General features: G+C 38.1%; 1 protein-coding gene across 1 annotated transcript in view; it reads left to right on the top strand.

Moving 5' to 3' along the window:
• Positions 1–11,277: 11,277 nt before the first annotated feature.
• Positions 11,278–26,625, top strand: part of Smp_158140 (putative prokaryotic DNA topoisomerase) — a gene marked incomplete at both ends in the record, with an annotated part of 30,966 nt that continues 15,618 nt past the window's right edge. Inside the window, 15 exons of the mRNA XM_018798133.1 lie at positions 11,278–11,433; positions 11,471–11,604; positions 11,639–11,714; positions 13,198–13,306; positions 13,354–13,405; positions 15,290–15,552; positions 17,029–17,074; positions 17,170–17,224; positions 18,585–18,659; positions 21,418–21,598; positions 22,551–22,657; positions 23,605–23,704; positions 23,771–23,907; positions 24,790–24,982; positions 25,440–25,509. Of these exons, the coding sequence (XP_018653105.1) occupies positions 11,278–11,433; positions 11,471–11,604; positions 11,639–11,714; positions 13,198–13,306; positions 13,354–13,405; positions 15,290–15,552; positions 17,029–17,074; positions 17,170–17,224; positions 18,585–18,659; positions 21,418–21,598; positions 22,551–22,657; positions 23,605–23,704; positions 23,771–23,907; positions 24,790–24,982; positions 25,440–25,509 (1,754 nt within the window). The remainder of the gene's footprint in view (positions 11,434–11,470; positions 11,605–11,638; positions 11,715–13,197; positions 13,307–13,353; positions 13,406–15,289; positions 15,553–17,028; positions 17,075–17,169; positions 17,225–18,584; positions 18,660–21,417; positions 21,599–22,550; positions 22,658–23,604; positions 23,705–23,770; positions 23,908–24,789; positions 24,983–25,439; positions 25,510–26,625) is intronic.

Below are 26,625 nucleotides of genomic sequence, written 5' to 3'. Positions count from 1 at the left end.
CTACTGTTTCTTTAAATTACATTTCCAGCTTTTTTATTATCAGAATTGGGGTTTGTGAATATTGTATTATTATTTAATTTAAATATTTTTTTGCTTCAATATGATTATCAATGTTTACCATACAACGATGCATATAACTGAGGAAGGATTTTGAACTCTAGACAAATATCAGGTATTGAATCAATCCGAAGTTGAGGTGTATGTTTCTTCTTAGACACATATGAATCAATGAACGTCTGAGTTATTCTGCACAAATCTTTCGATTGTAAAATTGATAACATCATCTGGCTCTGAATACTTCAATAACAACTTTTTAATGACATGTTTCACTTTCAGCTTGAGCTCAATTTGAAGTATTTTGAAATGTTGCTATTATGAATCTATTCAACAATGCTGTGTCATTATGAAAACTAATACAAAATGGAGTTCTTCTGGTAATAATCTTGAGCCCTCTGTTTAGGTTTGTTTAGGTTAGTGATTTACATGTGGTGTCATAGTTGCTTGTTTTTTGTTTATCTTTTTCATACCATGATGAACTATCCTCTGTAACGATAATAAAACAGTATTGTTGACTCTCGAAACGTCATACTTTTAACTCTTTTATTGAGCTTTTCTACAATCATTGCACCATATATGTCACAAATGTTTGCATTCGCTTGCTCGTTATGTCTATGAGATTTCTGAACCGAAGTCTTCCACAACACTTCCTGTTGTCTTCCATCATTCCTATTGTCATCGTTCTTAGAATCGCTGTCAGTTGATCAAGTAATTTGAGGGATTGATTTTTATATGTAATCGGCACTCATTTCTGTCATCGATTCGTTCGAGTTTGGAAACAGTGTGGTGCATTGAAGTTTAAACAGATACAGATAAACTTCAACTCCTAAATAAATTAGAATACTCAACATTCATTAGAATAAAATGTCATCATCGCTCTGTAATAAATCACAGCACCTCACTCAGAGATACCTGACGTGAGGATGTGTAATTAACGACTCAAAATAAACATTTGATTTCGACTAAATTTGTTTTCAAAAGCTTGCAAATTCGGTAGCCACATCGAAATATCTGGACTTTAAATAAAGACTTTTCCAATATTTATTTTAGTTATTCGTCAGACTAGGTTCATAAAACAGAATCGAAGAACAAGTCAACGTTTCATATGTCAAGCTAGTTTATCGAAGTGTGTTCAGATAATAAAAGTGTCGAAGCGATCCTTAAGGAAGTTGTGGTCCTACTAATTTGTCTATAAATGAGTGAAGTAGATACTATGTAGTCACATGACTCTTGATTCTATCTTATTTAGGTTTTTATAAATATTCACATGATTATTACTGATAAGCTTTAAGATGGTTTTACAGTCATTACTAAAATTCCAAAGGATGTCTGCATTTTGACGCTTTTATTGAGAAGAGGAACTTGTTTTTGTATTCTTGAGGTACTATTAACTACTGACAACTGATCAATGCTCTTCACCCTATAAGATGATTTAATTTGATGAAAATTCATAGTTATTTGTGCAGCCACTGTGAATTCATTCATCCTAAAGTAACGTTTCCGCAAGTGTCTTAATAAATTATGATAATTAACTGATATAAATAATCCGTTGGACTCCGTAGTTTTATATATTTTCAGAGTTTTAAAGGAATCCGAACACGAAGTAATGATTCAATAAAATATATCTATGGCACCCACAAGATTTTTGTTCTTGAACAGGCTGTGTCAATCTGAGGATCTCACCAGGTCTCCAGGAGGTCCAAGGTTGCATGTTTGAGGTCCCTGCATTGACTAAATTTTTGAAAGGGAAAGCTATTAGAAAGATGGATAGACAGAGGACCGACAACATTTTTATGGTTACTGTTTTCAAATTATCTGTGTACTTGTACAGATAGTGGAATGATGCCTCTATAGAATACTAGGCCAAATTTGCTAATATATCTTATTTGGGTATGAACTCACTGTGACCAACAGTGTATGTCCAGGGGTGCCGAGATTTCGTCATCACATAACTGACTTCTACCAGTATTCCAATTTGCACTTGGGTAATTGAAATCTCATGCAATGACCTTCACATTGAAATTTAGAACAGAACTGTGTATAAAAGCACAAATAATAAGATCGTTCACAGTAGCGGAGGTGTCTGTGACACTAAGTATACTGCTCAGGAATGAACTATCGGTCAAGGTGATAACCTGTATTCAGTATGATACAAATAAGCTGATGTGAACACTGTTTCCACTTTATTATTTATGAAGTAGTCCAAGGAATATATTATACAGTCATCTGTACAGAGATGGAGAAGGTTGTTATGGATATTCAATTGAGTCTGAAACTGCGGAAGAGTACCATGAGTTAAATATAAGTATGAAAGATAGTTTATCTACTTAACACTATGATTATTGGTTCTGAAATTCTAATTCAAATTGAACGTGCATCGACAAATAATAAGTTTGAAAAGGAAGTAATGAAGAGTAAAATAGCTAATAGCCTCTGTATCGATGTTATGTTACTAGTTGGTAACTAAAGTATAGTTTGTTCTGGGTGTAGGATCGTTTTATGCTATATTCTGAACAAGGTGTAACGCGAAAGGAATTAGAGATTTCTGTCAACCGAAAAACTTGTTGCTTGAACAGGGAAGATTGAAGTTTTTACGTCGATTCGACGCATAGCTAGGAAAAATATCCGCACTTAAACTGTAAATGGGGCATAACCCAAGAGTCATTCTTATAAACAGATGATAAGGTAAGAAGGAATGTTATAACCACATGCAGATTACGTATAAGATAATTTTGGGTTTAACCATAGGATAAACAGCCTACATTAAGGTTATCGTGAAAGTGTAACGTAACAGATACATGAGATTTATTCATTTTAGCCAGACAGTGTTCGTTTGACAAGGTACTCATTGTTTGTAGGTATGGATGGCCTGATGAGAGAAGTCATAGGTCAACGAACGTTCGACGATGGCCTATTCAAACAACTTTTCTTGTCTAAACTCCCGAAACAGGTGTAGGCAGTGCTCGTCTCGTTCCAAAACAACGCCGTAGACGAACTCGCTGCATCTGCTGATTGAATCTTAAAAATAACGAAATCGACTAGCGCTGAGGTTTTTTCCGTCAAGAAAAAACCTCAATCGACCCCGACTGACATAGCCGAACTGTCACACGCTTACACGATATCGACCACGAGAGACAGATAATCCCGACTGGTGCTGGTATCATAACCAGTATAGTAACTCTTCCAGAAATTGCAGGAAACCCTGCAATTATCCGAACTCCAAATCCACTGACACGAAAAAGTACTCGGGAAACTTCCAAGCCGGCACGTGTTAACGGCAACCGTAGCCGGCGAACAAAGCCATCTGTTATACGTCACGGGTGTGACCACAAAAGTTCGCTACCTCATCGACACCGACGCAGAAGTTAGCGTTCTTCCCGCGAACTCTAGCGACAGACTTCACGAGTCTGTTTTAAGTTTACGGGCGGTAAACGGAAAGCTGATTGCTACGTATGGTAAAAGGTACGTTTACTTTAACGTGGGTTTACGCAAACCCATACACTGGATTTTCGTTGTTGCAGATGTCTCTATGCCAATCATTGGTATAGACCTGTTACAATACCACAATCTACTCATCGACACACGCTCAAGAAGGTTAATAGACGGAAACACTAAGTTATCTGTCTGTGTAACTCCTTTTTCTGGTTGCAAACTACCCCCAGTCATAGACCCCTTATATCGACCATTACTCGATAAATACTCAGGGATATATCAACCACAACCGAATTTGCCGTGTGTAACCAACAATGTTACACATCACATCTCGACTACAGGACCACCTGTATTCTCAAAAGCACGACGACTCGCTCCCGACAAAGCTTAGGTTGGCTAAAAATGAATTCGACCACATGATAGACTTAGGGATACTTCGACCGTCAAATAGTCCCTGGTCATCTTTGCACATAGTCCCTAAAAAGGACAGTAATGATTGGTGTCCAACTGGTGATTATCGACGTCTGAATGCTAATACCATTCCCGATCGTTACCCGTTGCCTCACATTCACGATTTGACAGCTACCCTGAAAGGTACAACTGTCTTTTCGAAAATCGACTTAGTTAAGGCTTACAACCAAATACCTATGGCAACCCCATACGACAGCCGACACACACCTTGATACTTCGTCAACGTCGAAAGATAAACTCAAGACCACGCGTTCTGGAAGAAGAGTAAGATTTCCAGAACATCTAAACGACTATTGCACGTAGGATATAAACTTAATCTCGAATCCTCTTTTCATTATTTATTATGAAAAAAATAATTTTTTTTAATATCCTCATTTTTTTATGTATTTATTTCAAAAAAAAAGAAAACAAAACATTTTTTGCATATGAGCGTATATATATGTTTTTTTTATAAAAAAACCCAAGAAAAACCATTTTTTGCTAATCGCTTTTTTCGCTGTCGCAAGCGTATTAGTTTATATATATATATTAGTATTTTTTCCGCTCATCTTGTGTCCTTACGCAAGTACGAGTGTATTTTCGACATGCACTCATACGTTCTATTTTTTTCTCTTTTCCAGGACGGCTGGAAAAGAACGACAAAGTTTCACAAGGAACCAAATTTTTCATTGTACTTTATTTCCATATTGCTATGTTGTACATTATGGTCCCTTAGTGTACGGAAAGATGACCAGATGCTCCTAAACGAAGCAAGCTATCGGAAGAGTGTTTACCAACGACAAACTCGTTGGGTTCAAACTTCTGGCTGGTCACGTCTTAGAGTCATCACTACCTCACTATGGGGGAGAGTGATCTGTAGCTGTAAATAATTCCCCAAAATCAATAGCTCATTAAGTGTTCGACATTGGATGCTGACCATGTTGTTTAAGTGGACTTGTTTAACTGAAGGCTTTCGGTCATGCATCCGTACCAGACCACGTTTCGAACCAGCGTGGGACATAGCTCCTACGTTCACTAGTCAGCTTAGAATAAACGCTTCGCGATATATATTGATAACGTATCAAATATATCTTTCCTACCTCTTCTCGTCTGACTTCTGATTTCTATCTGACTGGGAACGAACGAATATAGAAGGTGCTACTGGTAGCTAGTTGCAAAATTAGAACATCCGTGGTATCCTCAGTGGTGAGACCAACGTGATCTGGTACACCAAGTCAATATACTGTGAGTCTGTTCCATTTTGGAATATTGTTATTCATTGTTATTCTTTATTTGAATTTTATATATTGTGATATACTGTTTTTTCGCGAAATTTTTTTCTTTCTCGGATATATTTTAATTAGACATTTTTCGTTATCTATATTACTATGACGGAACACTCTCCTAAGGTTCTTAAGTTTAAGTCTATTCCCCCTATTTCGATTCAGTTAACGCCATTTTGGCCCGACAATATCGAGTCCTGGTTCTGCTATGCAGAAGCCGAGTTTTGCATGCACGAAATCAGGGACTCGCGCACACGATTCCTCGCGGTAGTTAAGGTGTTACCGCGCGAGTTTAACAGGTACGTAACACCTAGTATGTTTAATAGTGATGTTCCCGAACCTTACGAAACGCTTAAGCTATCGATTTTAAAACAAGGAGACCTAACTGATCGACAACGGTTAGACCAACTCCTCAATAATATCGACTTGCAACATGGTTCTGCGACGGACATGTTGCTTAGAATGAGAGAAGTCATCGGCCAACGAACTTTCGATGATGGCCTATTTAGACAACTTTTTTGTCTAAACTCCCTCAACAGGTGCAGGCAGTGCTTGTTTCATTTCAAAACAATGCCATAGATGAACTAGCTGCATCTGCCGATCGAATCTTGGAAATCACCAAATTTTCTAAGGCCGAGGTTTTTTCCATCAAGGAAAAACCCCAATCGACCTCGACTGACATGGCCGAACTATGTCACACGCTGACAAGATATCTTAGAGTTCGTAATGACCGTAGTCGGTCAAAATCCTCACGTAGGAGCGTTTCACGTAAGAGATCTGTCTCTCGACCACGAGAGACAGACAACCCCGACTGGTGCTGGTATCACAACCAGTACGGTAAATCCTCTAGAAATTGCAGGAAGCCCTGCAATTATCCGACTCCAAAATCGAGTGACACGAAACACAGTTCGGGAAACGTCCCAGCCGGCACGCGTTAACGGCAACCGTAGCCGGCGAACATAGCCGTCACGGATGTGACTACGAAAGTTCGCTACCTCGTCGACACCGGCGCAGAAGTTAGCGTTCTTCCCGCGAACTCTAGCGACAGACTTCACGAGTCTGTTTTGAGTTTACAGGCGGCAAACGGAAAGCCAATCGCTACTTACGGTAAATGGTACGTCTACCTTAACGTGGGTTTACGCAAACCCATACACTGGATTTTCGTTGTTGCAGATGTCTCTATGCCAATCATTGGTATAGACCTGTTACAACACCACAATCTACTCATCGACACACGCTCAAGAAGGTTAATAGATGGAAACACTAAACTATCTGTTTGCGTAACTCCTTTTTCTGGTTGCAGGTTATCCATAGTCACGATTAAGCACACCGTAGACCCCTCGTACCAATCAGTACTCGACAAATACCCCGGGATATACCAATCGCAATCGAAATTGCCTTGTGTAATCAGCAATGTTACACATCACATCTCGACTACAGGACCACCTGTATTTTCGAAAGCCCGAAGACTCGCTCCCGAGAAGCTTAGGTTAGCTAAAAACGAATTCGACCACATGATGGACCTAGGGATAATTCGACCATCGAATAGTCCATGGGCATCCCCATTGCACATGGTCCCTAAAAAGGACAGCAATGATTGGCGGCCAACTGGTGATTATCGGCGTCTGAATGCAAAAACCATTCCCGATCGTTACCCGCTGCCTCATATTCACGATTTGACAGCTACCTTGAAAGGTACAACTGTCTTTTCGAAAATCGACTTGGTTAAAGCTTATAACCAAATACCGATGGCACCTGACGACATTCCTAAAACCGCCATCATCACTCCTTTCGGTCTTTACGAATTTCTACGAATGCCTTTTGGTTTAAGAAATGCGGCTCAAACCTTCCAAAGGTTTATAGACCACGTCTTCCGAGGTCTCAACTTCGTACATGCGTATGTTGATGACTGTCTAATAGCAAGTCCGGACAGAGAATCGCATCTCAAGCATCTGGACATTGTTTTCGATCGACTCCAAAGGCATGGCATTACTGTAAACATTCAGGAATGCCAAATCGGAACCAACTCCTTAGACTTCTTAGGACACACTATTGATGTTCAAGGCATCCGACCCCTTAGGAGCAAAGTGGCGGCCATTCTGGATTACCCAGAACCGACCACGATCAAGCACTTACGAACTTTTAACGGACTTGTAAGTTTCTATAGACGGTTCATACCTAAATGCGCATCCCTTATGAAACTGTTAACCGATCAGCTCCGTGGAAATGCAAAATCAATTAGTCTAGACGACATTGCTCGAAAAGCATTCTCCACAGTTAAGGAACACATCGCTAAAGCAACCCTGCTTGCTCATCAGGACACTCAGGCGCCCATTAGTATCGCAGTAGACGCATCCGACTCAGCAATCGGAGGAGTCTTACAACAATGGGTTAACAACTCGTGGCAACCTTTAGGATTTTTCTCCAGACGGTTGCTAGACGCGGAATCTAGGTACAGCACGTTCGGTAGGGAACTCTTAGCTATGTATTGTGCTGTGCGGCATTTCCAACATTCCATCGAAGGAAGAGAATTCACGCTTTTTACCGATCACAAACCTCTTACCTTCTCTTTAAGTTCATCTTCAGACAAGTACTCACCGCGAGAGTCTCGACAACTCGACTACATTTCGTAGTTTACTTCAGACATACAACACAATTCTGGAGCTAACAATGTAGTCGCAGACGCTTTGTCTCGAATTAGTTCCTTGAACAGTTTCCAAGGACTCGACCTTCTTAAACTCGCTCAGCTTCAAAAAGAAGACATTGATCTTCAGCATGAGTTATCCTCGACAACTCTTAAACTACGTATTAAGCAGATGGGAACAGGTAAGGAAACCTTACTGTGTGATACATCTACAGGTGGGGATCGTCCAATAGTACCAAAACATTATCGACGCAACGTCTTCAATACGTTGCACAATCTTTCTCATCCAGGTGCTCGTGCAACAGTCAAACTTATAGCCGAACGCTTTTGTTGGCCTGGCATGAATAAAGACGTGAGGGAGTGGGCACGCTCCTGTGTAAGCTGTCAGAAATCTAAGGTAATTAGACATAATAAATGTCCCTTAGACTCTTTCAAGACCCCTGACGCTCGTTTCGACCACGTCCATCTAGATTTGGTAGAACCCTTACCCGACTCGAACGGATACTCATATCTCCTAACATGCGTAGACCGTTTTACTCGATGGCCAGAAGCAGTGCCGATTAAGGACATTACTGCTGAAACCGTGGCTCGCGCTTTTGTCGAACGATGGGTAGCAAATTTCGGCTGCCCTTCCACGATCACTACAGACCGCGGACGCCAGTTCGAATCTGGACTTTTCCGTTGTCTGACCACACTATTAGGAATCATGCGCCTCCGAACGACCGCCTACCACCCACAAGCAAACGGGTTGGTAGAACGTTTTCATCGACAACTAAAAGCTTCATTATCAGCTTCAAACGTTTCACAGTGGACAGACGCTCTTCCACTCGTCTTGCTAGGTATCCGCAATGCAGTGAAAGCTGACATTGAATACACGGCATCTCAACTCGTTTACGGAACGACACTCCGACTCCCAGGAGAATTCGTGGATCCTTCAGCTTCTTCATTGAACATGGATCTAAACTCTTACACGAGTAGGCTTTCAAACGCTATGCGTTCAGTTAAACCTGCTCACACTCGACCTCAATCAACTGATGTTTTCGTTCAACCCGAATTACGACATAGTACACACGTCTTCGTTCGTCGAGACTCACATCGACGACCCCTCGAATCAGCATACGAAGGACCCTTTAAAGTTCTTCAACGCGAACCTAAGTACTATGTAGTAGATAAGAACGGCACGAACGGTAGCATCAGTATCGACCGACTCAAAGCAGCGTACTTAGAAGGAAACCCTAGCTACGTCGATTTTCCTTCGGTACAAGCAAACGACACAGCTACTACACTCGTAGTACCCTACACGACAGCCGACACACAACTTGATACTTCGTCATCGTCGATAGATAAACCTAAAACAACGCGTTCTGGAAGACGAGTAAGATTTCCAGAACATCTTAACGAATATTGCACGTAAGACATGAGCTTTATCTTGAATTACCCTTTCATAGTTTATTATAAAATTTTTTTAATATGCTCATTTTTTTTATTTATATAAAAAAAAAACAAAAAAACGAAACATTTTTATCTTTTTTTTGAGCGTATACATATATATTTTTATATATAAGAAAAAAAACCCAAAAGAAAACCATTTTTCCGATCGCTTTTACGCTTTTTGTAAGTGTATTAGTTTATTCATTTTTTTCCCGCTCACCTTGTGTCCCTACGCAAGTACGAGTGTATTTTCGACATGCACTCACACGTTCTATTTTTCCTCTTTTCCAGGACGGCTGGAAAAGAACGACAAAGTTTCACAAGGAACCAAATTTTTCATTGTACTTTATTTCCATATTGCTATGTTGTACATTATGGTCCCTTAGTGTACGGAAAGATGACCAGATGCTCCTAAACGAAGCAAGCTATCGGAAGAGTGTTTACCAACGACAAACTCGTTGGGTTCAAACTTCTGGCTGGTCACGTCTTAGAGTCATCACTACCTCACTATGGGGGAGAGTGATCTGTAGCTGTAAATAATTCCCCAAAATCAATAGCTCATTAAGTGTTCGACATTGGATGCTGACCATGTTGTTTAAGTGGACTTGTTTAACTGAAGGCTTTCGGTCATGCATCCGTACCAGACCACGTTTCGAACCAGCGTGGGACATAGCTCCTACGTTCACTAGTCAGCTTAGAATAAACGCTTCGCGATATATATTGATAACGTATCAAATATATCTTTCCTACCTCTTCTCGTCTGACTTCTGATTTCTATCTGACTGGGAACGAACGAATATAGAAGGTGCTACTGGTAGCTAGTTGCAAAATTAGAACATCCGTGGTATCCTCAGTGCCACTAAACGAAGTGTTGGGGCAGTGAAATGTCACTGAGCACTAGTCAACTCACCCGGCAGTTGAGTCACTGAATATCGAACACGTCACCGATCCCTGTCAAAAGACAACAAACGCCTATCAGTTAACTGTATACCATGGACTTGCGTATGCGGTGGTGGTCTCGCTAATTTCATAGTACTCATTCTTACCAATATATTTTCATAATAACGTCCTTTGTGTTGTACAGTCTTCAGAGCATCTATAGTCCTTTGACACGTCTATGGGGCAATCCACTTAAGTTGGTGACCGCGAGATGTGTCCTCGACGTTACTCGGTTCATCTCATCATTTCCGTCTAATTCTAGTAGGCTCCCCAATCATTCGACAGAAATCATTAACGTTGATGGTCTACAATAGCAAACTGTCAGAAGACTGTTTGTCAACGGAAGACTCATTGGGTTAAAACTTGTGGCTGGTCACGCCTGAAGGTGCCCACTACCCATTTAAGGATATAGTGAGCTGGATTATCAAAAAAATCCTTGAAAAAAATTTCCACGTTTTAGACATTGAAATTCATCTCGTGAGTGGACATACTCCCAGCTGAAGGTACTGTGATTGATTGTACAAGACGCTGTATATATAATATAAATACTTTTGTTAGCCTTAAAAGTCGATGCTGACCTCATAGAGTCTACTAAAAACACCTTGGAGTGAAAGTGCTTGGTCGACCACTCGTACCAGATGATTTTTCGGTACTCCATGTTGCTCATCACTCCCAACAAATAGTCAGTTTAGTTAATAAGCTTCTGGACGTACTGACAGTCTCTCGAACCTAACTTCGAATTCCATCGGCTGTGAGAACTGATTGAGCTGGCTTTGAGATCTTTAATTAAAAAAGCCTTTTGGACAACAGAGTTGTCAAGCCCAGCATATCCGTGATACCTTCATATCTAATTGATTTGATAAAGTGTCTATTTTCGGCCTTTTAAGGTCTCTAACTCCGTACCTAAATGGACCGGTCATTCGCTACTATTAGAAAGATCAGCTTAAGATAAAGGACTTCATTCGATTTCCTATTATTTGATTTGGTCGTTGTAGAAGTATTGAACAATGAACATCAGCGGCAAACTAAAGTAAAGCGCTGATGATTTCCAAGTGCCTGCGCTTGCTGTTGATTATCAGTGATTTCCCCACAGCGTCCGGCGTTCGTAGATTCACGATGAAGATTCTGAATGTTGCTGAGAAGAATGATGCCGCTAAGAATATTTCGGAAATCCTGAGCCGCGGAGGATACCATAGGGTATTTAATCAATATCATAGGAATATCAGTCTATTAGAGAGAAGGAATATCGAAGTTCAACAAAATATACGAGTTCCCTATGAATCTCAACGGCCAAAATGTTATGATGGTAATGACGTCTGTGTCAGGCCACCTGACTAATTATGATTTCCTCCCAAATTACAAGTCATGGTAGTTTCGTGTTTGATTTTAATATACTTCATAGGCATTCTTGTAACCCAATGGTGCTCTTTGACGCACCAATTGTTAAACAAGTTCTCAAAGATTACGAGCCAATCAAGGTTAGTTGGTCAGTATCATAGGGATCCTATTGAATGTTCATGTATTTGTGTATATAGTTAAAGCATATTTATGAATTAACATTCATTTTTGGATTTTATTTACTCTCATGGTTGTCTTCGGGCGGAATAGAAAGTAGTACCTATATTATGTGTCATCTTATTACAAAATAATCACGAGAATATTCTTCCAATGTCGCGATGTCTGAATTGAAAACAGTTTATTGTAGGGAGAGGAAAAACAGCGACTTTGAAGCCTTGGATTTGATCTCCATTTATAAACACCTTAAGATAATATCCTCTTTAACTTTAATTCTACCAACTTACGTATAATTAAGGTTTACTTACTTATATTATGTAACATTTTATCTCAGTTGAATGCTTAACAACAAACCTAACGTGTGTATATTATATTTGGTAAGCAGTTTATTTCATAACTGTCATTATGTATGTGTTCAGTTAACTAGCTTTAATACCGTTTACGTGGTGTATCACTCATTCCGATTCGACGTTTCTTACTATCAGGTTTAGTTTAGGAACGACAGGAATTTTAGTGGCCTGTGTTAATCCCGGTAATAGAGGTGTCCTCGTTGACTCAACTTTCTACTGAACGCGCTGAAGCTCCAACCGCTTATTAAGACAAGGATTTCCACTGATTGGCTGGGAAAGTTTTTAGACAGTTGACAAGCAATTGGTTCTGGCCCTGTGAACTTTTCGGGATATCCAAGTGGATTCTCTTTTCGAAAGTAAAAAAATAATAAGGCCGTCGCAATTCTAGGAATCAGTTCATTTGCTTTTTCCTGAGTCTCTTAAAAACCCACCCAGGCAGTGACCGGGTACCTAAATGAAGTACTGAAGCTAATGTGAAAAGAAATTCTATGCAAGCTCTAAAAGGTCCTAACATATACGTGGCATTAGGCTCTAGGTTTTGGGTGGGAGGTTCTAACACTTCATGAGCTGACACATTACTACTAATATCGCTCCAAAAACCAAAACGGCCTGGTCACCTGCCTGAGATTAGCATATAGTCATAGTGTGTCGCATCACCCTGGTAATTAATCGGTATTCAATCTAGTATTGTTTCAGAGTCCGGGTCTTATCTAGGTGTTTCTTCCACACGTTACACTAGGGCAATCTTAAGCAGGTTAACTAGATTTTGTTCAAAAGAATTTCCCGATTAATATGTCCTCAGATTTTCATAGTTTATGATAGCTGTGGCAGTCCCTCAATATTAAATAAAGGCCATAAAATACCAAGCGTTATTTCAATCGAAGTCTAAAACGGCAGTGTTTACGTGATATGAACGGTCAAGACTAAAGTGCTTAAGAGAATAAGTGCGGGAAAAACTTGTATGGACGGTACACTTGATGCTATATCTGTAATTAGTCCAACTGAATTATATATATATATATATATATATATATATATATATATATATATATGACAGTATTCAAGTCTATAAAAGCAACTATTTTTGACTTCTTAGCAAACGTTACAGCGTGAAGTACGAAGCTGTCAAAAGTTAATTATATGGACTGATTGCGATCGTGAGGGTGAAAACATTGGCGTCGAAGTAATTGATGTTTGTAGAGAAAGTAGGTCTTTGTTCTTGTAAGCGTCAATCGAATGATATTTATTACAGTCAAACCAAACATTGAAATTCTCCGTGCTCGGTTTTCTGAAATTACACCTGCGTAAGTCGATTGTTTGTTGGCATTATCTTGTAGTTGGTTCCTTAAATTTTGATTAGTAACTTAGCATGCTATTAGCACGTCTGCCTGTCATCAAGTTGAATTTTTTATATCCACTCACTACAAAATAGGTTATAAGAGCGGTATCAGTAATGTTTGTGGTAACTCACATGACGCCGTTGTTGTGTGCTAGTTTCAAAGACAACAGTATGCTTTGTGTACACTGAACCCTATTGTTCCTATTTCAAAACTGGTTCAGTGGCTAAAGGGATTCGACTTCCAGCCACTATGTTCCACGTTCAAATTCCGATCCACCTTCTGTAGTTTGGTCAACTAAGGAGTATTACTAGGCTTCACATTCACGTTATTTAAAGACTTGAAAAGGAAATTGGGTTAGAAGTGGTCTTAATGACCTGAGAGCGTGACCGCAGTGCCCAAGGGACAACTGCTTGAGGTCGGTCACACACGACTTTTTTATGAGTATTTTTTGTGTTAGCTCCATACTTGTCGAGACCTTACCGCCGGAGACGGAAATCCATGGGGTAAGGCAAGGTGTGCATTTTTAGGGTTGACCTTTTATAATCCCATCCTTCCTTGTGGGAAGGCAGCATCGCTGTTATGCTAGTTGTCTGAAGGAAACAACTTACTGCCATCACACCTCTGTATAGTCAGCAGTACGACTTCGCTCTCAGACTGCGTTTTCTGCTTTTAGTGTTGCCGCTCTTCAGCCGACCTATCTGGCATGGTAGGACATTGAGAAACGATTGTTCCAGCCAGTATAGCTCGATTGGTTCATCACAATAGGCAAGCCCGATCAACATGTCGAGACAGTAGCGACGGCCAGGTGCGTGTTACCTGGTTAGGGTCCTTGCGATTATCGTGGTTGGGGATATTGTGTAACGTGTCTCGAAATCGGTCTCAGTGATGTGGATGATTGCACTCTCGACCCTCTAAATCGTGCGCTTCAAAATTATTTTCTAGCAACTTTTCTGCCAATTCACTCATTCTTGGACAAGATTTTCTAATGTTACTTTTTACTGCTGTGTAGCTGTGCCTTAGTGGTCAGTGCGTTTGACATTCGACCATTAATTCCCAGACTCAGAACCTGCTCAACCTACTTCGGTTTGACCATCCAGGTGTTATCACTAGTTCTCATACCTGGAGTGTGGTAAAGGAATTGGTAAATTTTCATAAAAAAGCAAGATACATCTTACATCTTATTAGAGGTATGAGGGTGGTTATCAATTCTCAGTTGCCCACACCGTGGAAAGGGTTTTCTAGAGGTACGTAAAGAGAAAGTTGGGTTAGAGTTAGTCCTAGTGACCTATGGGCGTGTATGGAACAACAGAGTCACATTTAGGCAGTTCTTGAAATGGGGCTGACCCAGATGTTGCTTGGAAAGATATACGAACAGCTGTGGAAACAGGAACGACATCTATCAGTGATTTGAACCAAAGAGTTACAAAAAACCAGTGGATTTCCGCTACGTATATTGCACTTGTAGACTCGCGTAAACTCATCCCAACTGGCTCCGAACACGATGATGAGCGAAAACAAATTAGATCTAGGTTAACCAGAAGCCTATGGGACGATCGTGGGCAGTGGTAGGCAAGGAAAGCAAAAGAGATGGAGAAGGCAGTGGCTGTAGGTAACACAACTTTTCTGGCTAATAAAAGAAACCGGAATTAAAAAGTCAAGTGTGAGACAATCTCAGCAAAAGACGACACTCTTATCTCCTCTCAGTTCAGACGTTTAGAACGATAAGCGGAACACTTTAAGTGTGAATCCTATCTTAACGTAATGTTTCTCCAATGGATTGTTCGCATGATCTGTTTGAGAACTCTCCATTTTCTCCATAAAAGATTGTGATTTGAATTTTTGTTTTAGAGCTGTGCATCGTGCCGTAGATCGGCTTACAATTCCTGATTATAATGCCAGCACAGCTGTTGACGTGCGCCAGGAGCTAGATTTACGTATTGGGGCTGCCTTCACACGCTTCCAGACTTTGCGGTTGAGGCGAGTTTTCCCCCAAGCTCTTAGTGACCAGTTGATCTCGTATGGATCTTGTCAGTTTCCAACTCTTGGTTTTGTTGTAGAACGCTTTCGAGAGGTTGATCAGTTTGTTTCTGAACCATTTTGGCGTATTGTGGGTAAGTTACTATTAAATTTACGTAGTTATATTTGACAGGACGTAAGTCTTTATAGATGTGACAGTAATAATATAGATTTAGTAGATTGTGATCAACATCTGTAAAAGCTATTTATCATATCCACCACTGTTGTGTCGTATGTTAAAATTATTTACCTAGATAGTTTTATGTTTCTACGCCGCAGTACACACCACACTATCTTAGGTTTATGTGATTTTTAAAATGGTGGCGCACTCGAAAATGAGACGTTACATATGTCATAGTCAAGTACTATACATTTTTTAGTGTCAACGTGGAATGTAGAGTCTGCTTGTAGTGCCGTGCTTCGCAAATTGTTCACCCTGATAACCGTTATAGTACTAATCTTAATGGTGCGTAAAATCAGAAGACAAGTAAAGCAGCAACTGCAGTTTATTGTCAAATAACGCAGGCCAGAAAATTATAGGCACATGAGTAAATATCAGCAAGCAAAACAAAAATAACACGCAGTGGAGATGGCGGATAAGCCAACTCATTTTAAACAAGCGTTAATCAATATTTATAGTCAGACAAGAATAAATGACAGACATGTGATAAATAGGATAAGAAAGGTGCCCACACACCAACGCTCATATAAAAGTGATCAGAGTTAATAAGTGGATAATTAACAAGGTGAAAACATGACTCTAATGGACAGGCGAATTGGCTTGGCCAGAAGCTAGAATAAGGTATATGGGCTTGGCATGACATGCGATACTACATGCTAACATGTGGTTTTCCTGTCAATCTTGTTATAGCCAGTTAGTTTATTCAAACAATATTCTAAACCAGCAATACATGAACCAACAGACCTTCAGAAATATTCGCATCCTTCGAAGCTAAAGCATTTGATTTGTAACCACTAGTTCACAAGTTCAAATGCTACTTCGATTTGGATAGCCGGATAGTATCATTAGCCCTGATGCAAAGACTAGTACATGAACATGTACTTCGATAATAAGTTACATTAACAAATCTATCAAATGTTCGAGCCCTAAACGTATTTCTTCTAACTGTAATGCTAATACTAAATTTGAGACTTCATGGAACATGAATTTCAGCCATTACTCCCAGATAGAGTGAAATCGAAAATTTTAAATTCCAGTTTTAGTCAATAGTACCAAAATACAGGACTAAAATGATGCCTCTTTTACAAATTATGGCGACCATGTAGTGGTATATTTCATGCCAATATGATTTAGTACATTCATTATAGAAATATTATGACACGTTTCATTTCTATTTGCTTTCGACAGTATGTACCATCTCTAGATTTACTATATGTCAATGGTTTATAAAAGATTGCCCCCAAATGCCCTTCTACGGCCATGTTTGTGATTGTTCAATTCATCGCTATTACGGTTTTGTTACTTGAGTTAGGTTCATAACCTTTGAATGACGATCGTTGTTTGGCCTAAGTTCATCCATATTTTTTGGTTTTTCATTCTGTAATTTTAGTCACTGTGTCACGCGACGAGAAAACAACTGAATTTCAGTGGCAACGGTACGTTGAATAGTGTCTTTCAATTAGTTTCTATTAAACAGTACTTGTCACTGTATTTGTGACTAATATTTTGGTTTCCCCTCCTTTTACATTAGTGGACGTCTTTTCGATCAAGATTGTTGCAGAGCATACTATGAACATTTAAATCAAGTATGTCAATGGTACATAATGACTTTTTATATAGATTGTCGTGGGTTTTCCTAAACAAAGTTTTATTTAAACAAATGATTTTCTACTATGAAGGTCACCCTTCATCGTACAGAACTCTTGTTAACCGTTTATGTTTATTACTTATTCGATTCATGCACTGATCAGACGTAATATGTTATTTCATCTGAACTTATACTTTGTGTCAGTCGGTCACTCATAAGTAACATGCTGTTTTACATTTATCCTCATCGATGCAAGTTGCCATATCATATCAGTATTGCATTATGAAATTATCAAGACAAATTCTTTATTAGTAGAAGTAGTAACAGTATCACTAATAGTAAAAAAATCGGAAAAGACTTTGAAAATCAGGAATGAATTCATTAAGTAACAAGCATAAGGTATTTATAAAACTCAAATCTGAGGACAGACAAAAGGTGAGTGCATCTGCACCGAGTAAAAGCAGAAACTCAACTCAGTTAGCTTCCGTTATTTAAGTAGATACGCCCACTCATCAATCATCTTACTCTACAAAAATATAGCTTAAAAGGTTATTAAAAGTTATACTATATTGGTGCAGAACTGCCTCTCCGTGTTATAAGTTCTTGACTCCGCTATTAGGTTACAGGTCTAGACATTACCGTACTTGCTGTGTCGGTTAACTGTGTAGCATCGTTGTTCTTCAAACAACATGTGTATATTTGTCAGGTTTTTAAATTATCGAACCAGGTTTCTAATAAATATACTTTGTATTTGATGTCTTCTGTATACTCAATCTCAAGTATTTCTAGAACTATTAAGTTAGCTCCTAATTGAGTTCCTGTAAAATCTATGAAATGGAATTCCAACTTTTGGCCTACTGGTTTCGGCATAACATTTTAATAGTTCGAAGTATAATTCAATCAGAGACTATAATCTGTTGAACAATAATTAAGTAATAAAACCATAACTTCATAGTACTTCAACGTTTTTTTCACATTTTAACAGAATAAAAATGGGCGATGCAACTGTTGTAGGTTTATTGTTGTGTGTGTCATGCGGATTCCTATTTACCTTCCACGGTGTGGGCAACCGGGAAGTGATAACTGCCCTCATACCTCTAACAGCACTCAAGAGATTCCTATTTCTAGCGAAATTTTAGGTCAGTTTTAATTTCATTGTCTAGATGAAAAGGCGCGCCTTTCCATCCAAACTAACTAATCTTTTAGGGTTTCCTTAATTAAGGGATTTATCATTTACAAAGGTTGCGTATAGGGGTAGTTAAGATTGTACTGAGACCACCAATATTTCGACATTGTTAACAGATTCCAAAACATTTTATTGTTCATTGTGTGGTTTGTTTTTTTAATTTTTCAACCAGAATCGCTATGGTCAAATTGTAGAAGTTATTAAGCGTCCGAAAACCAAATGGCGTCCAACTGCTTTGGATACAGTAGTGAGTTTAAAATTAAGGTTTAATGTCATTTTCTCTGCACTGATCTAAGTACTGGGGTACATAAATCTTGCAAAGAGTCTTTACTTGAAAGTTATTAGTCAAGCCAGAACTTATAAGGATCTGTCATTGGAACTGTTAAACCTCAAGCGGTGTTCGTCAATACTTTTTACTCTTAAATTTCATTTAGTTTCGTCATAGATATCCTTTAAGAAATCACACTCTTCATATAACTTTTTAAGTGTCTTGGAAGTATTACACGTGTATGTTAGGACCACTAAGTAAATAATATTGCGTTTAGATCTGAAGTACTAAAGATGAAAAGTTGATTCATGGAATAGTGGTTTTTCATTGACTGGGACGGTTGAAACCTATATTGCTTTTGTCTAACCGCCCCCTACTTCGACGTGGAATGTTTTCACGTGTAGAAGTAGGTTGGAAAAAGCTAGGGGCGCCCAAACCAAAACGTAGCGTCAAGCCACGAAGTCAATGACTTTTAGATGGAGTTATGTTGGTGTGTACAGAGTATTTGATTGGAATTCTCATGATTATCGTAACTAAGTGGTTGGTGATGGTTGATGTTGCTCAAAATCATTGTCATTGACAAACATGCGTTCACCCTTCATTCTCCTCTATTTTCTGAGCTTCAGTATTTCTTCATACATACATCCTTTCCACTTCTTTTCCTTTAAGTATATTCTCATGATGATATATTCTGAACTAACGACAGTTACTCCTAGATTAGATGCCTATATCTTAATACCACAGCTCTTTCCGTCTTAGCCCTGTCTATTTCAAAAGACAAACCTTGGAATGAGGATTAATTTGGTCAAGACCATAGAACAATCATTTGAACAAGCAGTCGATGCCCATAAATACGTACACAATAATCTTGAAGATAAATTAAAATCCAGTGCTGTATAACAAGGGATGACGATGCAAAAATAACAGACGTTATTTCGGTAAAGGTAAAGGATGGTTTTCGTAAGGAAATTTGGCTCGAAAATTTAGATTTAAGATTTAGAAATGAAAATGGAGTTTGTAAACGTTTTTTCGGGGATATAATATTTCCACGACCTACTCCAATTTATTAGTAGCGGACCTCTTTCTGGTTCATCTTTCATTGCACCGTCTTCTGTTGGCATCATCTCGGTTTTAAATCCAGCTCAGGCGTCCGAAGTGTTTCGGTCCTACCACTTACTGACGGTGAAAAACATTGGTACCAAAATGTACGACATGCGGGTTTATCTGTGACCAGTAGGAGAAGCGTTCATCGATGGGCTTCATTCTGTTAATAATCTGGTGTCTGATGTGAAATCGACACAGGACTGTGGCTCGAGGATATTAGGGTCTTACTTCTGGCTTTCCAAACACTATCCAGTCTTTAACAGTGGATAATAAATCTTGTCAATAAGAAAGTTTTCTCAGATCAGCATTCAAATTTTTCACTCACCGGCATTTTTTAAACAGTTTAGTTTCTTAGATTATCGAATCGTTACAGAACACTTGTTAAAAATCGTAAACAGCTACCGGGAAAGCTCGAATGCGATTGAACGGATGATTTACTGTACAATCGTTCACAGATATCGCAGCAATAATTGACCCTTTCTTTCCTGTGATACCCCCACATGTACATCATTTCTTCATTTTTATATTTACTGTAAAAAAGTGACTTACATTAAGTTCTTAAACGTCAGAAATACGATTTTCTACTCATTGGGATATCATAAAAATATATTTATTATTAATATTCTACCTAATGCTCAATTTATTTGAAACAAATGATGAACATTTGAAAGGTATACAATACTCTTCTTTATGGTTCATCATTCCAAACGTTTGGATTTATTCTTTCTAAATGAACTAAACTGCTATCCAACACTATCTGTTCGCTGTGCCGGACTTTGACGGCCTGCTTAAACATCGAGTCTACCTGTTCCTGCCATCTAGATATTTCGACAAGTTATCTATTTTTGTTTGTTCTAATACATCATTATGCCTGTTAATCGCATAACCTATTCAGGTGCCTTTCTGATAAGTGTACAACCTTTCGTTGTACAAGTTACAAAAGACCCAATCTGAGATATCGTGGTTGCTGGCAATATGCAGCGAAGAGAATGTACATTGTTTAGATATCGACTTACTGAACTTCTAACTGGCGACCACTCAATATTTATCGACCAAGAAGTAAGAAACGGAAACTTGTTGAAATACTTTGTGCTGACAATTCTATATTATACCAAAAATGTAATATTGAATAAAGCTAATAATAAAAATACTATGGTGTCCTGGAATTCTTGCTGGCTGAAAATCCTTTCAAGCTTGGTGGTGGTTCTCCAAAAGGAAATTCAATCCAATTAAAAAGTGGTAAGTTACAGAATCGATCAATCTACCAGATGATTGCGTATAATATACCAATGGTCATAGATGGTGAAGCTTATTATGTGTATATGGGGGGTGGTAAAGTAGTTCATTCGTTAGAAACTGATAAGATAAAGCAAAATATAACTGGAGTTACTATAAAATTAATATCACTCATATTTTAGTAGTTTATTTTTACATTGATCGCTTCTTAAGATCCAGGTGTCTGTCGAGAATAGGTATCGTTTAATGGGAATGTTCCACCACATATGTTCTTTGAACTAAGAGTGTTGGTGGTTTATGTTTCATCAGAATATTAGTTACCATTTTTAAGCACTTGGATTTTAACGAGTCGTTTTCTGCTCAGAAACGTATTTTATTTGTTTCATTTACTACGAAGGAATTGGAGAAATTGGCCTCTCGCAAGTTACAAATGGGAGCTAAATATGCAATGCAGTTGGCTGAGCGTCTTTATAACAAAGGCTTTATTTCATATCCTCGTACAGAAACTAAAATATTCCCGCCGGATTTGGATCTTAAAAGCCTAGTGCACGTTCAAATAAATGATTCTCGATGGTCTGGTAAGTTTTGTAAAAGAATTATTTGATTGACATTGAAAAGTACTTGGGATTAAGCTCTTATAACAATTAGTTACGAAATTTGGAAATGCTTAGTTTTATCCTTGTTGAGAGAGTAGCTACATTTCACTAGTATGGTTAACTTATAACGAACATTGTCTTGAATCTACTATTTTTCACCAACTTCATGAATGATTTCGAATGTCATACATTACCAGCATTTTTTTCCTTATGCAAATGAAGTGATAAGTCATTCAGTCAATTCGTATATCACTTAGATTCAGTGACAGCGTAGAAGACTTTATTAGCAATATATTGATTTCACTAAATATTAATATTGTTGTTTTAAACGTTAATTGTCATTGGCCTACAATTTTCTTATATTTCCAGTTTGCTTTTAGCCATGTTTCTCATCAAAACAAAATTTATGAAATCTCATGCTATTTACCACTTTTCAAGTATTTCGTTTTGATGTAAACTGACTTCGAATTTATACGACGGAATTGATTGTAGTTGTTTTCTAAAATAGTAAAACAGTCTCTCTCTGTCACACGTCAATTAGTCTATATAATTCTCTTCGTTAAATCTAAAACAAAAATCAGCTAAAACTGTTTTCACCGTTCACATGTGAGTTAAAGTGGTTACTTAGTTGTTCAAACATCTAGCTTCGAACTAATCGATCACCAATTTTAAACCCACTCTACCGACTTCAGTTTGACTAGGTGAGTAGTATAGAGTTATTCCTTACTCAAATTATATGACTGAAAGCTGATTACATGAAGACCTGTTTTTGGTCAATGAGCTGCACTAATTATAATTTAAAAAGTTATCTGAGTTCATTGGTCATTCAGAAAACTATACATAAGCAATCTATGAGCTTATCGTGTGTTATTATTGACATTTTTGTCTCATAAACTAATGATTCCTCTCTCTTTTAATTTGTTATTCAATCAAGATTTTGCTACCAGAATCCTTGAGCGTGGTCCTAATCCTAAGAACGGAAAGTCAAGTGATAAGGCTCATCCACCTATACACCCGTTAAAAGTGGGCGATTCACTTCAGGTATACTGTCGTTTAGCTATTTTTTTAAATAACAATATACATCAATGCATTGTCTAATTATTCTCATAGTAGACCTTCATACGAATTTAGAAAAATATTTATCCGTTTGTCGCACATGATAAACATCTTTTACACAAATGTTTTCTGTAATAGGAAAAACTACAATTGTAGTGTTCAAACCAAGGAATAAAATTTCAATTAAAACTTGACGTTTCAAAAACTACTCTTACCCTTAGTTTTTATCTCCACAAGTTGTGACCAATCTGATAAACCGTTCAAAAAATCATGAAGTACGTTTTAGCAACTGTCTCATTTAGACGACCTCGATTTCCGCAGTATCAAACCCTGGTAGCTCTCTCTTTTCCCAGCCTCCGTTAATCCTGAAAAGACTCTTGTTCAGAAGGTTTATCAAAGAGATCATACGGATTTAAGCGAGGAGTTGTTAGAGTGTAACTAAAATCATGTTTAAACACTAACACGTCAAATGTTTTTCTGTATACTGATTTGTCTTTCAAACGTTTTCTCCTACGAGTAGATAAATTGATTGTTACATCATATTTTTTTCCGATTTCCAGTTGTTGATATACGTTTGTGTTTTTGGTTCCAAATCTTTATCCTATATTGGATCGTAATTTGGATATATTTTTATTTAGCGGCATAATTTTTGGTTATGGTGTGGAGTGGATAAGAGTTTTCTGTGTATAGTCAAACTTGTTAGGTTACCATGATGAAGATGTAAACGTCAGTATTCTTATGCCGGTAGCCTAGTTATATAAGGTTCAATGTACAGTGATTTGATGCATAACAGTTCTACCCGATGACTGGGTTGTTTAACTTTTTTGAAAACCATAATTTGATATCATTTTAGAAATACAAACAATCGGAAACATTATTGTTCTTTCTAATTGTACAGTAACCCTTATTTGTTTGTATCTGTTACGCTTTAGGGTGATGAAGCACGTCTTTATGAATTGGTGACTAGGCATTTTCTAGCTTGCCTTTCAACCGATGCAGAGGGTGCTGAAACCATAGTTCGTTTGTGTATTGGTAAACCTACTCTTCCAAGGACATTTAATTCAAGTATAAGTACGGCTAATTTACTTACTTCAGAAGATGGGGAATTATTTGAATCCAAAGGTCTTATGATTTTGGCTCTGAACTATTTAGAAGTTTACATCTATGATCGGTGGGCTGAAAAAGATATGCCTGTTTTTCAATTAGGTGAATGGATTTTACCTGATAATATCCAAGTAAGTTGTTTATTTAACGTCATTTTTTTCCCATAGACTGCTGTCAAAATCTTGATATTTTTACTACTATCGATAGTAATAGTAACGTGATAATTTAATACTAAGTGTACTAGGAATCGTCAACAAATTATCCTTTCATTTTGAAAAAAATTTACTTTGGTCTCGTGATTTTATCTTTCCATATTTTGTGGTGTTGTCAGATTGTTTTCATTGAGTAATCGATGTTATAAACAACCATCTTCGAGACCAGCTGCTTTACAGTCATCATTATTATTACAATATTTTAATATTCCATAGATTCATTTTTTGACACACATTATAGTTAAATTGGTGTTGACCATCATCCGGTTATGTTTTGTTTACTTCTTACAATTATAACTTTATTATATCATTCGAATAATAAGTGTCAATGCCCTCTTGAGTTAATTTAGGAGTACAAGGTAGTATCTGTCACAGACTGAGAGTCAGAGAACCACTGGGAAGACTAAACGGCTGTCTTATTTTAATTCGGGATCCTTCAGAAATACACATTCGTTGATCCTACTAGCGATCAAACAGAACCTCCAACTTTGTCGATAAACACATCTTCAGATCACCGGTTCATATTTCCAACTCCATTTAGTTTGCACATTGCTCAGTAATCGTTCAATGCTATCAGCAATGTATGTCTCTTTCAACATTGTTAAACTTCGCCGTCTACAGCGTTAGACTATAGGACTTTCGGAATCTGTCTCAAATTTAGTCACTAGTAAGCATACGATAGTTTATAAGTTCTTATATTATTGTCTTAATCCAATTTTGAACTGCAAAAAAAGAGATGTTTCATGTTTAAATAATAAAATCTATATTTTTTAACTATGCATTACTTAATCTTCTGCTTAGGTACTTACTGGTCAAACATGTCCACCACCTTTGCTCACAGAAGCTGATCTTATTTCTCTTATGGATCGTCATGGGATCGGCACAGACGCTACACATGCTGAACATATTGAAACCATTAAACAAAGACTCTATGTCGGTTTAGAGCAAAACAAATTTCTTGTTCCAGGTCAATTAGGAATGGGATTAGTGGAAGGTTTGTCTATGGTCTTTTATAGAATTTGTTTGTGTTGCATTTTGAGAATAAAGTCAAGGAATGTCATAAAAAAGGATTTTTCCACACTAACGGTTAATTTTTGCACAAATACAATGAATAAACATCAAAATCATCTTATAACAATTCCGTAGAGTAATATATTTGATTGGATTTTAATCCGACAAAGCATTATGTACTTGATAAGTAGTGATTTCCTCTTCTAGCTAAAATATCGACCGTGTTGAAATAGTGCTTTGATCAATAAACTGAAGATTGGACTTATAGTTAAGGGTCGCCAGCATGAGTGAATAATACTTCCTCGGATTTTTATGTAAACAATTTTTCTATCATCCATTCATGCATAGTGTTTACAATGTTAATCATAAGGTCATTTCTCATCAAGATTGTATTATTTGTGCATTGAACTTTAATATTATGAATTTTTTTCCGTTTCAAGGTTACGATTCCATGGGTTTTGAAATGTCTAAACCTAATTTACGATCGGAATTTGAAGCTGATCTAAAGTTGTAAGTTCTTTTTCTAATTTGAAATAGATTGTTATTTATCATTAGTTGTTCTAGAAATCTACTCATCGGTTCTGTTTGATAATAAAACGTAGTAAAGAAAAGCCCAGTGCTTAGTACTGAAGAGCTTTAAAAAATACTTTATCTAATCCATGCATTTTCGCTTGAACTTTTACGAATTTGTCCCTCTCTAAATGTTCTCACATGGCCTCGCTTATCAGCCACTACCAGGGATGTCCTACTCACTACCTTGTCACGGCATTACTTTTGTTTACGAAATTGAGAGGACGAAAAGCGAATGTCCGACACTTTAACTGAGTTGGTGGATATTGAGGATCCACCTAGGGGTGTTGGAAAATCCTGATTCCAAACCAATGGTGCACATGGGCTCCAGTATCCTGAGGGAACAGATGGCGTATGAACCAATTGTTGGTCGCCCTCTATCATAGGACTGCATCTCTTCACGATGCTCCACTGCCTTGTGGATTAACCCTTTAAGTCGAAGGCTCCGGGTGTGCCCCCCCCCTGAATAAAAAAATTATATCTGACATGAAGCGCTAAGTGAAGATAATGAATCACATAGACTGTCAGTCTACTATTGTGGTGTGGTCTACTTATATCCATATAAGTAGTATATGGTGTGGGTCAGACATAGAATGTATTTTGGCAGAAGACCGATGAGAAAAGAACGGAAATGAAGCGCAATCGTCTGGAAAATGCATGAGCAATGGAATAAGAGAAGAAACAGTGAAGATTGAAACAATTGGTTGTTAATTTGCAAATTGACTGTTCATTGTTTGGTAATCAGAATTTACTGAGATAGTCTGTAATTTTTGCTTAAATACATTCGATTGTCCCCAACCAGTGTTTTGTTCACTACATTTGGTGTCGCTGCCAACCAGAAGGAGGGAGGGTGCTGTTCTGCGGACGCCGCTGCGGGTCTGGAGTGGAGGTGCTAGTTGGGGCAGTCTGGTGAGGAGAGGTGGCGTCGAGTGGAGTGTTCTGGCGGGGCGGCGTTGGCTGTAGCGGGTGCTGTCGACGGAGAGGAGCAGTGGGACGTGCGGCTGCTGGGCGGACATCGGATGTAGATGGCTCAGCAGGCCGGTGGAGTACGGGTGT

The sequence above is a fragment of the Schistosoma mansoni genome, chromosome 6 (assembly GCF_000237925.1).
Source record: "Schistosoma mansoni strain Puerto Rico chromosome 6, complete genome".
NCBI classification, from domain to species: domain Eukaryota; kingdom Metazoa; phylum Platyhelminthes; class Trematoda; order Strigeidida; family Schistosomatidae; genus Schistosoma; species Schistosoma mansoni.
This window is presented reverse-complemented; position numbering and strand designations above follow the sequence as displayed.